Below are 16,332 nucleotides of genomic sequence, written 5' to 3'. Positions count from 1 at the left end.
TGAGAGAAATGAAATAGAAAGCAATCAGGTAGTAAAATGAATAGCCTAAAACAAAACAAAAGCAATTTTTTTTTTTAAATTGAATATAATATAAACTACGACTATAATATAAACTACTAAACTAAAATTAAAACTATTATTCCCTGAAAACAATGCTAAAAACTTATTCGGACAAAACCTGGAAGCATACGAGATTGTTGATAAGTAATAGATAAAGCGAGTTGAATTATTGTTCCACGAGAAATAATGTTTAATTTCGATCTACTAGTTTATTATCAAGTTCGATAAAGAGTAACAAAGAAGATGTTATTTTGATTTTTATACTAAGTTTAACTATGAAAGAAAAAAATTAAAAAAACAAAAAACAAAAAAGAAGAAGAAGAAGAAGAAGAAGTGGTTTTTATCAAATATAAGAAGAATGATTTGGATTTCTGAATCCCCTTATTAGTGTTATTTTCAATTCTTGACCCATAGAAAGTAGTATAATTTTCTAATGTCATTGACAATCAATAATTCAACTTTATTTAATATCATTTTCAAGAAATATCAAACAATGCTTAACACGGCTTGATCCTATTCCTAGTCCGAATTTATATGGAAAAACACGTATTTAATAACAGGTTTTTTTCACGCAATTACATATATCATACATATTATTCCTAATATTTATTCTTTGTGTACAAAATATGCAGTGTTCTATCTATTGTGAGCCTTTCAACATTATGAATAGGCAACATGTTATTTAAATGGTGATCAAACATTCAAACACCACAATATTGATGTATAAATAATCAAGAAACTTAGGAAATTACTAAAATAATGAGTCTTGAATTAAAAACAACAACTAATAAGGTTCATCATCCATCCAATACAATGAAAAAGTTAGCCTAACATTCTTATAATTAAATTACACAAGAATAATTGAAAAAACATTATCGAAAATAAGAAAGATGGAAGAAGTAGGAGAAATCCTCTTTCTTTGCTTAAATCTTGAAACCGGGATATAGATCTTCAAAGTCCTTGTATAATTAGATCTTCAAAATCCAAAAAAAAAAAAAGAATCTTAAGACTATACAACAAACAAGTTACTTTCAATATTTTTTAGCAATCTAGTCATTGACCGACCAATAGAATATATTATGTAACAATTACACTATCTTTTTAAAAAATTATCCGCACGTCAACTATTATTTTTAATCAAATATTTTATGAGATATACTCTTTAATCACTCATTCAAAGAGTTTATAAACATTGCCAAGTATATAAAATTACTATTTTATGGACTCTGAACAAAAGAGGAGAGTGGAGGGTGTGGGGAAGGATCTGAACGTCAAATATCTAAAATGAGGGGCTTCGTTGCAAGAATCCAAATTTTGTGGGTCCAAATGAGCAAATCTTTAGCCGATCTTGGTCCCCAAGTTAAACCGACCTCACGCAACGTATAAATATCATCGCCTCTGCTCATACAATTCAACTATTCCTTTTCTCAGTTACATTAATTTTATACCACGCAATCTCAATTTTCATCTCTCACGAAGAAATCATGCCTCGCCGAAGCAGTGGCCGTAGCTTTGGACGTCTGTATCCTCTTCGCGGTTTCTCTGTGTCAACTTTCACGTCTATTTAATTATTTATGTTGTGTGTGAGAGTGTTTGTTTGTAGATCATTTTTTTGTTATTCCTTATGACGTATATTGGTAGATCTGTGGGTTTATGGTTGAATTTAAGGACGATATGTGTTGAATTACGTGTTTTTTTTTCTTTTTCTAAATGAGGAAATTTAATTATCGAGTATTTGTTCGATTATTGAGAACGTGTAATTTTTTTCGGAGATGAATGTTTCGGTGGTGTAAGGGGAATTCACAATTAAGACTTGGTTATAGGTTAAGTTTTCTTGATTCATTGCGTTTAATTGCATCCATACTGACAGGATGAATTCGAATATATGCTATTATGAACTCATTTCATGTTAATAAATATTAACATTGATGCTGTATGTAAAAACTAGAAAACAGACAATTTGACAATTGACTATATGAAATATTCGGACTCTACCTTATTCAAACACACAAAACTGAAATAGTTAAATGCATGCTGATTGATGGATTTTCAATTTTGAGCAAAGTCTCCATTGCACTAGCAGTTAGCTTGATGGTTATATGTATGTTTTGGTATGACAAGAAAGCCTACCGGACTCTATTTATCTTGTTCTTCAGCATACGCTCATCTCATAATTGTGCATTTTTGTGTCTTCATGCACATAGAATTGTGTTCGAATTTTCCATGTTTGGCTTTTTGTTATTTCTGATCATGCGATTTTGCAGGTGGATCATCATGGTCAGCCCCTCGCCCTGCTGCTAGCACTCCTAGGCCTGGTAAAATTTCGGCACCTCTGATTTGTGGTTATATTCAATCGATTAATTCTGAAGTGAATATTCTTTTTCTGGTTCACTTAGCTCTTGTTTATCTCCCTTTAAAATAAAATTCATTAATTTTCGTACTCATTTTCAACCACAAATTCATACGATAAAATATTTTACAGGTAAATCCAAAATTCTTTTTTATTTTTAACCACACATTCTGTAAAAAAAAAATAATAATAAAATAAATAAATAAAAAATAAAAATAATATTCAAAATATCTTTTTTTTTTTTTTTTTTTTCTCAATAATGGTCATCAAACAGCTTAGATGTCTAGTCTGTAGCAATAAACCTGGGCTGTCTGACGGCTGTAAACTGGCAAACTACGGATCAGTCCGATTGGTGATGATGGACTAAGAAAAAACCAGTCCTACTACGCCATGGAAGATCACTTGCTAAATTCTATATAACTGAAATTCCTTCTGGTATTTACACTTCTCAATTGATATAATACTGAAGTATAATTTGGAAGACTAAAAATCAATTTATATGATTTTCTATTATATTGTTTAACACATTTTTAACTTACAACACTTCAATTTTTGAATTGTATAGCACGTCATCTTTTGGTCCTATACTTATTATTTTTTTTTTCTTTTAAAATTTGTTTCTTAACAATGACTTTCCAATTGAACTAATGAACAAATGGACTGATCACCGGTAGTCGATAATCATGCCGTGTCTTATAACTATGTTTTTTAGATACTTCAGCTTGAATGGGGAAAGTGTATGACGAGCTGCCTGGCTCAGCATTAAGCTTTTGAACTATAATGTTGTATCAACAATTCATATTTCTCAGTTCACCGCTCTGCTCTTACGATATTGGGATTGACGATCTCTGAAATCTAAGTTTTTTCGTCATTACCAATCTCAAGTGAGACTCATGTTAAGAATCGACCCTCTATGATTTTAACTTATCTTATTGTATGTACCTGATGTTGCAGCTCCAGTTCAAGATCCAGCTCCTCCCCCTGCACCACCGAAGAGCGCACCTGTGGGTGGAGGACTCGGTTCAGTAGTTGCTGAAGGTTAGTTCAAGTTGTTTTGATTGCACCAATCATAAATTATTCCTGTAAAGGTCGAGACATCCAAAATCTAAAGGCTGACATTCATCAAATTTTCATGTTGTTAATGGATAGGAATGGCTTTTGGTGGTGGAAACGCAATTGCCCATCGGGCAGTAGACTCTATGCTGGGTCCTCGTACCATAATACATGAGTCTGTGGCTTCCTCTTCTCCTGCTCCTGGCCCAGAAGCCGCAACAATGAATACTCTTGGAGGATCTGATGCATGTGGTGTTCAATCTAAGGCCTTCCAAGATGTAAGTTTTCTTCTTAAATAAAACTGCTTCTCTTGCATATGTTTTCTTTAAGTCCTGTAACAACGCTATATACATGTTCTCAACACTTAATGCGGAATTTCTTACTTTTCGTGGAGGATTAGATCCATTCTTTAAGCGATAATAAAATTCTTATGTTTTTCTCTCGTTAACAAATGCTTTTCATTGACAGTTGCCATTGTTCTTTACTAATTAACTGCTTATAATGCTGCAGTGCCTAAACTATCATGGAACTGATATCAGCAAGTGTCAGTTCTATCTGGACATGCTGTCTGAATGCCGCAAAGGCTCTGGTGCTGGCTCGAGCATTTAGACTTTAATGATGTGCGTGACAATCTGAAAGTTGTGCTATGAAGTAATTAGGTTTTCTGACGTTTCCTTCAAATAATGATCATCAGTTCTTTTCTAGAAATTGTTCTTAGAGAGTTCTATATTTGATTTTTGTTTCGAAAGAGAAAGCTATCGTATTGAACTTTTTGTTGGTTAATGATTTTTCTTTATTTGCTGGTGGTTATATCATTCTATAAAGTCACAAACTGTCTTCTTTAACTGAAAATGAAAACTTGAGTGCCACGAGAGTTGATTTTAATAAGGACATTTAGCCTGTGTTCACCCCTTTGTCCTTTATGGCATTGTTTGCTACATTTGATATTATGTCAATTACCTGATTTCATTCTTCTTTAACAGAATTTTGTAACTGAATTCTAATTATAAGGGTTCGTTTGATTACAAATGTGAAAAAGACAAATCAATTCAATGTAAGTTAGAAAAGAAAAAATCACGAAAATCATAGGAATTCGATTTCTATGGAATTGGCAAAAAATATGCCTTGAGTGTTTATGCCTTAGAATTGAAACTCCATTTCAATTTTCGTATCAAACAGCTAAAGTAGAAATCAAATTCCTTGAAAGTGACATTTTTCATGGAATTCGTTTCAATCAAACGGACTCTTAAGTATTTGTGAATGACATTATCTGCTACTGTAAGCTATGTAACTAAGTTATCATCGAGTTTTTGCTATTAATCAACGATGAAAATGGTGCTTATTTTGTAAGAGGTCCACAAATCGTGCTTGTGATCATTTATTTATTTTTTTGTTCTTAGTGTGTCATATTGCAAACAATTCGTGTTTTCCATTGCCTCCGCGTGATAGCCAACCAAAAAAAAAAAAAACTCGGGTGAAAAAAAAAAAAAAAAAAAAAAAAAAAAAAAAAGGAGGGAACCTCAATCAAATTAACGAAGCATAAAATAAACGAGTGTCAAAATGGGATAATGTCATTAAGTCCATGTTCGACCCTCAGTTTCTAAATTTTTTTTCTCAAACTCATTTTTAACCACATATTTTATGAATTCATAACTTTTATTAACCTTTCAATTACATATTGTACTATCTTTTATGAAAATCTACTTAAAATTTAATATTAATCTAAATTAAACAAGACCTTAGCATCTATCAGTCAGCTAACCAAAACCTCGGCAAAGGCGTCTATCTGGTAAAGTTACTTTTTGGTCGGAACTTTTTCTTCATCTAGAGCAATAAACCCGTCATCTACTCCTAGATCAAAACTAGGAGGTTCTATATCATATAATTCCATGAATGAGAATGGTTCCGTACTAATGTTGTATAGACCTTCGATACCTTCTCATCGACTACTCCTAACAATTATCAAGTGCTTCAAGTGGGTATGTATGTCTGGACACAAAGAAATTTTATTGTACACCCGTAATGTGGCTCTCTCTTTACTTTCGTTCTCTCTTTCTTTGATGCACGTGCACGTGAAGACTACGATATATCTCTTGCACCAATTATACGTCATAATCACATATGACAACGTTTCAATAAAATTCATGTACATAAATAACAACTTCATATAATCAACTCATATTTTGTAAACTTCGATTGCATACACATATTCAGCACCACATCATATTCCAGGTAATTTGCATCAATAATATATCTCGTATGATCACGTAAGAGCATACTAAAATATAAATGTTACTATTTTGCGTTGTAGTTGAACCATTAATTATCTCTCATTGTCAATACTATCATTCACGACTTTGTCCATTTGCATTTCTTACGAATCATCTACTTGAAGACTAAAATGATCGATAATCTCCATGTATCAAGTTTAGAGTCACATATCATCAATACTTTGGGCTAAAATTTCCAAACATGTGTTCAGAGTGATAATAGTGATAAGTAATTTCGGAATTCAATTCTGATTAGGAATTTTAGCCCCTGTTTGTTTTCTATTATTTGTTCATTAAAATGAAAAATATGATCGTTATCCATCATATCAAGTTACCATATTTGACTTTCTATCTCTTGTGTGTGACTCGTAATAACTATATTTTTTATTCTCATTTTTGTATTAATGCGTATCAATCGGGGGCCTTAGTTTTAGCTATTATCTAGGTTCTTAATGATTGCTATAAAGTTCATCTTTACTTGAAATAAAATATTAATTGTTGAAATGTTATTTGCGGTTCTGTTTGAATTGTGCAGTCAAACGTAGACTTGAGTCAAACCCTAGATGTTTGGAGTCGAACCCCTGGCCACAAGACTATCTCAAAACTTTCCAAATGAAAATTTGACTCCATATTTTCAGATTTTCTCAGTCTAGGGTGCAATTAATGAAAAATCCTTAATTTACTCATTTAGTCCTTCAAGAATATAAAAATTTACTTTATGACCTCCAAAGTTCTTAAAGACTCCTATGAGTATTTCTAAGAGACTATATATTTCTAAAAAGCATATTCTATCAATTAGAGAGTATCAATAAATTTAGAAAGCTAAATTTTGAAATACTCCAACAAGTTTTTTATATTTAACATTTAATTTTACTACTCAAATAAAATATTTATTATTTTTCTCGATCTTTTATTTTAACTAGTTTTTTTTAAAATTATTTTATTACTTTTCTATATTGAAAATTGAAATTTGAATGCTCGAAAATCAAATGCATGTGCAGCTAGAGATTTCTTAGAGATGAGCACCGTTTTTAGTAGAATGCTGCATGAAATCAATTTGGTCCCGAAGCCTTTACGGATCACATAAATTTAAGAGCTTTTGTGACTTCCTCTGTAAAAGGGTCTATCCCTCGAAGTAATCAAGAGTTTAAGGACAGGTTTTGCACATCACGACATTAGAATTACTTGGAGATTCGTGAAGTCAATGTAAGCATTCAAGTGATCAATAAGGCATATTCTTAAATTCCTTAACACAGAGGTACTTGAACCTATCAAGAAGCGGATAAGTGAGGACCTCGGGAGTGAAAGGGAAGGTGGTGGTGAAGCTGATAAGTTCATGGCTATTTCAATGTAAAGATTTGACGAGTTTCTGAAGCTGGACAGATGTCAGAGTGACTGATCGAAGGTCGACGACCTGAGGGATAGCCTGCTGTGATCAGGTTGAGCTGGGGAAAGCCGCTGAATATTGTTAGAGCTTTTCGAATGCCCTGTCGTAATTGGAGATGGTGGCCGAACTGGTGGGGACCTCAGTGGATTGAGGGCCTTGAGGAGATAGTTTAACTTGATGATTCGCGAGAACGCTGGGATAGACATCGGGTGTAGTTGAGGTACCAGCGAGAGTGTTAACTATGGTTTTTGGTAGCATCTTCTGTTTAACTTCTAAGAATCCTTGAATACAACTTTCAGTGTATTTTCTTGAGCCACAGCTGAATTTATGTATACACTTTACAATTGAGAATAATGAAAAAATGTAAAATACAAAGAGTATTCTACAATGTATAGCTGGACAATTTCTGCAGAGATTGGATGAACCTCTGATTCCACTTCTAACAAAATGCAACAACAGGCACAGTAATTGTCACAACAACAGGCACAGTAATTGTCACTAAGTTATGAACTCATAGCACCCTTTTCAACCTGGATGGTACCACTGTAACTCCAAGATTCTGCTTTAAAAATATGAATCTTGAATGGGAAAGGCCTTTTGTTAACAGATATTCAATCTGATCTGAAAAAGGCACTTATTTTACATCTAATTCTTTTCCAAGAACTTTCTCTAACAAAGTGAATGTTCAGCTCTATGTGCTATGTTATGGCATGGTACACTGGATTTGCAACCAGGGCACTAGCAGTCATATTATCACACCATAAGATTGAAATTGACGCTAGCGTCAGTTCAAGCTCTTTAATTAACGATTGGATCCAGGCAATTTATGAGGCCACAGATGTGAAAGCTCTGTATTCTGATTATGTGCTTGAACTAGCAACTAAATGCTGCCTTTTTAACGAACAAGCCATAAAATTATCTCCCAAGTAGATGCAGTAGCCAGCTGTTGATCTCCTGTCATCTGGACATGAAGCCCAGTCTCCATCTAAGTATCCACTTAATGTCAGTCTGTCACTCCTTTGTATCCACAACCATTGATTAATTGTTTCCTTTAGATATCTTAAAACTCTCTTTAATACCCGCCAACGCGTTGATGTTGATGATCGCAAAATTGGCGCAATTTGTTAACAAAAAAGGTTATCAAGTCTGGTATGTGTGAGATATTGTAGCCCCCCAACTGCACTTCTGTAAAGTGAAGGATCTTTCATGACTTCTCTCTTATCCTTTTACATAGTCTTACTAGCAATAATAGAAGTAGGACAAGGGTTTAGATTCTGAAGTTCAAATATCTTAAGTAATTCAGTTATATAAATTGTTTGTGTAAAGTGATTTCCTAGGTGATGCCAACATACTTCAACCCCGATGAAATGATGAATCTGACCAATCTCTTCCAATGCAAACTACTTGTTTAATTCATCTATGAATTTTTGCAGCAACTCTTTCATTCTCATTATAATTATATCATCCACATATATAACTACAAATATAATATGCTTTTCAATCTTGAAATAAAACAGTGATGTGATAGCTCTGGATTGCTGGAATTTCCAACTTACTAATATGGCTTTTAACTTGTTATACTAGGCTCTAGGTGCTTGTTTTAACCCGTAGAGTACCTTTTCTAATTTACACACATGAGAAGGTTTTGATTTGTCTATGAATTCCTTAGGTTAGTTTATGTAGACTACCTCTTCAAGTTCACAATTTAAGAAGACATTATTGATCAACTTGCCTAATTTTCCATCTTCTTGAGACTGCAAAGATAAGAATTATTCTTAGAGTTGATGCTTTGATGACCAGTCTAAAGGTTTCATAAAAATCAACTCGGGTTTGATGAAATCCTTTAGCTAACAGTATTGCCTTGATCTTTTGGATTTAGCCATCTGAGTTGTCTTTCAATCTAAATGCCATTTGTTTCCCACTATGTTATAAGATGGTAATGAAGGTAAAAGTTTCCAAGTTTTGTTGTTCGTCAGCGCATAGAACTCTTCATCCATTGCTTCGGTTATATTTTACGGTTCTATCTGTTCAAGATTGTGCTCAATCAACTACCTTGAATAGACTTTTAGTTTAAACACTCCAGCTTTTCTTCTAGTAATCATATAATGCTGCAATTGATCACTAACTTTTGCTTATGTCTCTGCCTTAACTCACTACTGGCTGGTTGATGATTAGTGTGATCAGCACCAATGTTTAATTAAAGACTTTCATTGTTCTGTGGCAACTCAACTTTTGTCTCCACACAATGTTTCATATCACCGAGCAATTCTAGTGTTTGGTTTTCATTTTTCATATCACATAGCTCGGGTTGCATCAAGTTGAGTTGTATTAGCAAGATTTGAATCAAATTTTGAGTTATTTTGTTAAAAAGGAGAGACTAGGACACCGTTGTTTCAAAATCAACAAGGATCGACTGTTTTTGACAACGAATTCAGAATGAAATGGAAATGCAACTCATTGAATACAACATATCCTGAAATATACATTTTCCTAGTTGAACTGAGACATCTATAACTTTTATGAGACTCACTAAAACCAAGGAAGACATATCTAGTTAAGTGGAAGCTTTTAAGATGGATAGCAAGCACACCCAAATTTTGTGAAGCTTTTGTATTCTCCTCTCCAATCAGACGGTAGAATTTTTCTCTCTCTTTCAAACTTGTTTTCAACTAATTTTTTAATTGAACAAAGATATTCAGGCTTTTGATTTCTGTCTCATGGGATATATCCAGATAAATCTGCTGAAGTCATCTGAGAAGATGATGTAATATTTAAAACATGATGTTGATTGAATGGGAGCTTGTTTTCTGTACATCCATGTATATGAGATCCAAAGGAGCCTTTGCATGTGAAGTAAATAAAGAGAAGGATAAGATATGAGCTTTTCCATACTGGAAGGCATTACAAAAGGACATGATTTCATTTATTTTCACCTTTTGATTACAAACTTCGAGTACTTGAGATGCTACCTGACTAGATAGATGTCACAGTCTCCAATGCCATACATCAATTGGGGAATTTGAAGAATTATGACTTGAATCACCATAGAAGACGACACTGCAAGATTTATTTGAAAGGATAGACTTCTGAACAATAGACTCGTGTTCAAGTGACGAATATCTAGCTGATACAACTTTCTCTAAGCTTCCCTTGTAGCATTACCTTCATCTTTATCTTGTCCTTAACAAAATATCAATTGGAATGAAATTTTATATGGACGTAATAAGTAGATGTCAATTGAGAAACAATTATGTTTTGCTTAATTCTAATAACATGTGGCAACTTATTCGACACAAGTGGTTTATCAGATTAGGTAGGCAAGCAGGTAACACCAAAATGTGAGAGGTGCAATTTATTCCATTTTTAACTATAATTTTTTTCCTTACTAGTGTATTTGTTGGCTGAACTTATATACGATGTTACCCGTTTCTCTAGTGGCATGGTCGCTAGCTCCTGTATCTATAAACCAGGCAGGATTATTCACAAAACGGAGTGATGCCACAAAAGCTATTGCTTTGGGTTGTGAATCACTACTGTTTTTCTGATTTGGTGGTGTTCCTATATTATGTTCATCATATCTGAAATTGCAAATATTTGCCTCATGTTTAATTTTGCTGCTTACTTGACAAATAGGTCTATCACTTTGTTGGAGCTGCCACCTCTGTTTCTACCTCTTCTTCTACATCTATAGTTACTGTACTTTGAGGATCTCCCTCCATTGTTTGATTTGTAGTCTATGTACTGGTAGTTGTTTGATCTTGGTTTTATCATTAATCTCGAGATTGTCTGCTAAAAGCTTCACTGTGTTGAGATATTGATCGATACTCATAGTTTCTTTCCTTGTTTTTAGGAGTTCACTAGTGAGAAAGGTAATCCTGCATCGATTTCTAATACCATAAGTCTCTTTCACTATAGCCCATAGCTGATTGGAGTTGCTATTCTCACAGCATTGTCAGGAGTAATTGTGGAGTAAAGATACCCCATCAATAGCTGATCTATGGACATCCATTGATTGTATTGAGGATTTGGAGTCATCTCAACACCAACTCCTACCTCTCCAGTAGTTTGAGTATAAATAAATGTTGGAGGACACACATTTGTACCCAGAATATGGTCTTCGAGATTGTGTCCACGAATGATGGGCAAGATCATAATATGCCATATCAGAGGCAAAGTTATGGTGCGCTTTGTCATCCCTTTGGGAATCGTGTCCGCACGTCGTAAAGGAAAGTCCACAGGGAGGAGAATCGTATCCCGAATGTTCTACCCAAGTGTGTATAAGCTGTAATCGCATCCGAATTTACCCGGATAGCAAACCAGGGAGAAGATCACCAATCCTCAGGAATAATCGAGCGAAGCTCGGGCACCTGAATCATCAAAAAAGAAATTTGACTAATACCATTTTATTTAGATTGATACCAAATGGTGAGAAATGGTTGCTTCCCTACATTGAAGCACCATTATCCTTGAATCCGAAATGGGTGGAAAATTGGAGTTGGTATTTTGTGGTGTATCATTGGTGTTTGCCATTCTCAGGCTCTAATATCCAGTATTTTTAAAATCATAACGTGTGACTTAAGTTTCAAGTTTTACGAGCCTAGTCATAAAAAAAGGTTACCTATTTTTATTATTATATTAATTACTTAATCATTCTAAAAATTATTTAATAACTAAAATAATACATACCATACATCTAAAATTATAAAATATTATATGTACTTAATAATTCCTACAAGTAGTCAAGTATGCAATTTTCAAGTTTTTGAAATGCAAAATCTATACTATTTTCATAGTTTCAACTTCCAACTAGACATGTCTTACTTAACAGATTTATAAAAATTTCGTACATAACTTCGAAGTTTTCAACAAAACAATAAATCTCAAAATCATAATTACATAATATAGATAGCACCGTAGCTTAAATTATTTTTAAATCTTTAGGTTATAAAGTGAGCGATGTGAAGTGTAATGAAATATTATATTGAGAGCATCCTTTTACACTAGTAAATGGAGTAGTCTTGGGAGTTTTCTTAGGACCAGAAGTCCTAAAACAAAGTTGTGTTTCAATTGAATGGGAAATGCCTTTCTTTATTTGAATAGGATAAAGATTTTCAAATGAAGTTAACTGAAATCAGGAGAGCAGAATGCCGAATCCCCTGTTACGGGCAGCATTGGTCGAACACCGTGTACAGCCTCCCCGGCTTGACTAGGCAGATTCTAGTGTGTGGATATCAAGGACGTGTATCCTATCGAGGTTACAAACCTAAGTGATGCTACAACTAATAGAGAAAACTAGTAGGGCATGAACGGTCTATGACTAGCCGAATCCAACGAAATTGGAAAAATCCAATTTTGGAAAAGCCCCGACAACGCTCTTCCGCTCACAAAAAATTTTCAGATGTTTGTGAAGAGACAACATTCATGCTTCGGTAACGTACGTCTTGAATCCATAGTCAACGGAGGTATGGATAAAGCTGGTCACAGATGACTCCTCAAAGAGTAACTCAAGACTAGGTGGAACAAGATGTTGGATGGAATGAAGGGGGACGATGGACAGAATGCCTTTGGCAATTCTCAACACAATCATATGGGTAGAAGAAACATTTGAAAATAACAATAAAGATACTTTCTTAAAATACATAAAAGTAATGAATTTTGTCGTAACAGTACAAAAAAATATATCTATATATATATTAGAAAATAGCAAACGGGGAACATTTTCTTAAAATATATTAAGTTAACAATCCGAAAAAATAGAAAAAAAATTGTGAAACTAAATGGAAATAATAGTTAAATGGAAATAATAGTTAACTATGCACATAAATATAAAAATGAAGTAAAAAGTTTACAAAAAAAATTCATTCCCACTATATAAGTGGAGGAAAAATCTTGTTAAGTAAATTTGTTTTAAAAAACTCGAAAGATTGGGGATTGATTGCACAAATTTCTTAAAAGAAAATATTGGAAAAATAAAAACAGACTGAGTTTGAATTTGACTATTCAATTACAAAAATAGAATTTAAAGCTTTTTTGGCCTTGTTCAACCCGAGTTTATACATTATGGTAATAACATATGATAATGTACATCCAAGAACATGTCAAACGTGGATTTCCAGTCCACCCCACTAACTTGTGGAACAAAGAATAATTTACATATTCTCAGACCCAAATTCTCTGGACCAAAAAGAAGAAATAATTAATTAACAAAGGAAAAAAAGAAGAGTAGAAAATTACTAAGTCAAATATCTTGATCCTTGAATCACAAGCTTCGTCGATGGACATGCTGTCGAGGAGATTTGTGATCTGTTGCTCCATCGATGACACTTCTTGGAGAAGACAATCTTTCATTATTCACAATCTTTTTTTCACTCAATTTTCTTCATATTCCTTCTTCCTCTTGGGTTTTCTTGAACTTGAACTCTCTTCTCCTTTTATTGTAGGTGTCAGATACCACGCAATAGATGTGCAAAGTATGGCGAAAGATCGTCCATAAACAGCAAGAAGAATCAGAATCAAAATGATAATCATCGGAATATAGTAATAGGGTTGCCTTAATTTTTGCCACTTGAAGTTTCTACATACCGAGTACTTATGCTTTCTCTTTGGATTAGGTTCCAAAACCTGATCAGCACTTGTCGGAATCTTTAAGGTTTCAACTGTCAGCTCGTCTGATGGAACTTCTGATGTATTCTGTTGGATTTTGACATCAGGAATATTGGGTTTTTCTTGCTTTTTCTCCTTCACTTTAACCACAATAGGCTTGACATCATTCGAATTCGAGTACACAAACCGAACAAAGGAAATATCTTCTGAGCCATTTCGTGTGTAAATCTCCTGTCTCTTCTCATCAAGATCAGCCAAAAGTGCATAAAATTTGTCCAAGCCACGATCTGCATAAGGGTTCTTGCTTTTGTTTCTGAAAAAACTTGTGCCCTTTTTAGATCTCTTCGGTGTAGAACAAGGGCTCCATGTTTCAGGGTCATCTTCTACTTGATGATCGAAACTTCCACTGCCACAAATGAGCATTTGAAATAAGGGTATTGATTTTTATTTTTTGGGAGTAATTTGGATTGATGAAACAAGAAATAAAGTGGAGAGGTACATAGTATTTATGCCAGGTCATTGGAAGACTTTATCAATAGGTGCTTTCTAGTCAAACAAAATATATAATTCCAGGAAGCTTCTATTGGTTGTGAATTTTAAGTTTGGGTGTTTGACTTCTTGCAGAGTAGTTATTTCATCTTTTTCAAGGGCTTTTAAGTATTTTTACATTGTTAAAAAAAAAAAAAAAAAAAAAAAGGTTGAACCCAACCTTGTTGGCCCCATCGCCCCGCCCCTAGAAATTTGTGAGGGAGGTAAATTGTAGGATGTATCCCAGCAGGCCAGAGAATAAGAGTTGCTTGTATACTGCGCCTACAAGGAGTCCAATTTCATATCTCAAGAATCGAACCATACACTGCGGCATAACCCAGTAGTGCAAAGGATAAGAGTGAGGCTATCTCACGCTTGCATGTTGTTCCTAATGCCTTTTTGACATCAGATTAATGAGATTTCAATTTTGCTACATGTATAGAAAAGTGCTACAAGAATTTTTATAGAATGCACTCAAGCTTTTCTATTGAAAAAAAAAAAAAATTAAATAAATAAATAAAATAAAATAAAATGAAATGACCAAACAGATGCTGACACAGTAGCATCTGAATTTTTTTTGGCAGCAACTCCTCTTTCACCCTAGATCTGAACTTTTTTGAAGTCTAAGAAGATGATATTCAGTCTGTTCAAACTATACTTAAAAAGTAAGTTTAATTTGCTTTTATATAAATATTGCTTTTTCACACATTTTTTGTTCTTAAATTATTTTGAGAAAAGGCATAGATCACTTTTGAAATAACTTTCAAATTTTGAACTTTCAACCCAAAAAAAAAAAAAAAAATTCAAAGACATCCTTAATAGTCTGAACACTGAAGAGAATATTCGAATATGTGAGGGTCTAAAAAATGAAGGCTGTGTCCTGTGTGTGTCTATCAGTCTATCGCTTGTAACGATTGGTTCGTGCAATACACGTGCAATAATGCGAGTGTAATCCGATTCATCATTATGGCTAGCCCTTCGAGAGCTCAAAAAGTTATTATCATTTTTCAAAACTATCCAAGTTAAATTACAAATCGTTCGTATACGGGTTGTACAGAGCGTGACTCTCACGCTTTGAAAGAATATTCTTTTCTATCTTCAAATTTCCTGTGATTCGTCAAACCCGCTACCAGTATATTCCATCTCAAACGATAAAAATAGAACGAGAGACAAGACTGGTCTAGAATCGAGAGAGAGAGACGTGATATTCCAATTTTGTCCCTTTCAATTTTTCATCGTGTTCAATTTCATCATTATCACAATTTTTTGTGCGTGTCCAATTTCATCCTTCTCTCTCTTTGGTCCTTGTCAGTGCTTGTTTGGTAAGAATTTTGATAATTGATTTTTTGACCATTAGAGATAAAATGAATCTTATCTGTGAGAGAAGAATTCAAAAATGACAATTAGAATAATGAAATAACGGTCAAAAAATTAATTTTAATTGATTTAAAATATGTACCAAACAAGCCCTTACATATTTATGTTGGCATGATTATTTAATATTTTTATCGTTATATAAACATTCAATTTATTTTTTATTCACATAATTTAAAATATCCACAAATATTACTCATTTATATCTATTTTAATTTAATCTGTAAATTAAAAAGTCCCAAACATATTTTAAGTTGTTCAATTTTGATATCTAAAACATTTTGTCCATATGAAAGATATACGAAAATAAAATATATTATTTATTATAAAATTTAAAGAAAACAATAATTGAGTTAACATAAAGCTAACTTTTTTATAACAAATGCGACAATTTCATTGAATTTTTTTGTTCTAAGAATAGGCATAAATTTGAAAAACATTTTGTTGAGGCATTTTTCCTATCGTTGCCGAACTCAGGTGAATTTCTTGTTGAGAATTTGTTCACGTGCTCGCATCTCTTTTTATTAGGATGTCATAAAGATTTTCGATGTCGACCCTTCGACGTTCAGTTAATTATCACGAAACATTAATCTATTGTTGAATTCACCTCGATTCCAACTCCTCAATATAGATACTTGGTCCAGTTTTCCTCGGAAGGTCATTTGATAGCCAATTTTGGCAAACTAGTTACTTACAAATGATGGAGA

The 16,332-nt window shown here is 33.4% G+C and overlaps 2 protein-coding genes across 3 annotated transcripts; one reads left to right on the top strand and one right to left on the bottom strand.

Annotated features, from left to right (window-relative positions):
* Nucleotides 1–1,454: 1,454 nt before the first annotated feature.
* On the top strand, nucleotides 1,455–4,308 carry LOC111396816 (uncharacterized protein C6C3.02c-like). Of its 2 annotated transcripts, none has more exons than XM_023023345.1 (5): nucleotides 1,455–1,578; nucleotides 2,325–2,375; nucleotides 3,365–3,448; nucleotides 3,560–3,741; nucleotides 3,974–4,308. In XM_023023345.1, the coding sequence occupies exons 1-5, from the start codon at nucleotides 1,545–1,547 to the stop codon at nucleotides 4,070–4,072; spliced, it is 450 nt and encodes a 149-aa protein (XP_022879113.1). In that variant the 5' UTR covers nucleotides 1,455–1,544; the 3' UTR covers nucleotides 4,073–4,308. The 2 variants fall into 2 exon arrangements, with proteins under 2 accessions (XP_022879113.1, XP_022879112.1); XM_023023344.1 differs by having other exon boundaries at nucleotides 1,468–1,596.
* Nucleotides 4,309–13,489: 9,181 nt separating this feature from the next.
* LOC111397824 lies at nucleotides 13,490–14,146 on the bottom strand. Its single transcript, XM_023024800.1, has one exon. The coding sequence runs from the start codon at nucleotides 14,144–14,146 to the stop codon at nucleotides 13,490–13,492; it is 657 nt and encodes a 218-aa protein (XP_022880568.1).
* Nucleotides 14,147–16,332: the final 2,186 nt, after the last annotated feature.

The sequence above is a fragment of the Olea europaea genome, chromosome 7 (genome assembly GCF_002742605.1).
Source record: "Olea europaea var. sylvestris chromosome 7, O_europaea_v1, whole genome shotgun sequence".
Taxonomy (NCBI): Eukaryota; Viridiplantae; Streptophyta; class Magnoliopsida; order Lamiales; family Oleaceae; genus Olea; species Olea europaea.
This window is presented reverse-complemented; position numbering and strand designations above follow the sequence as displayed.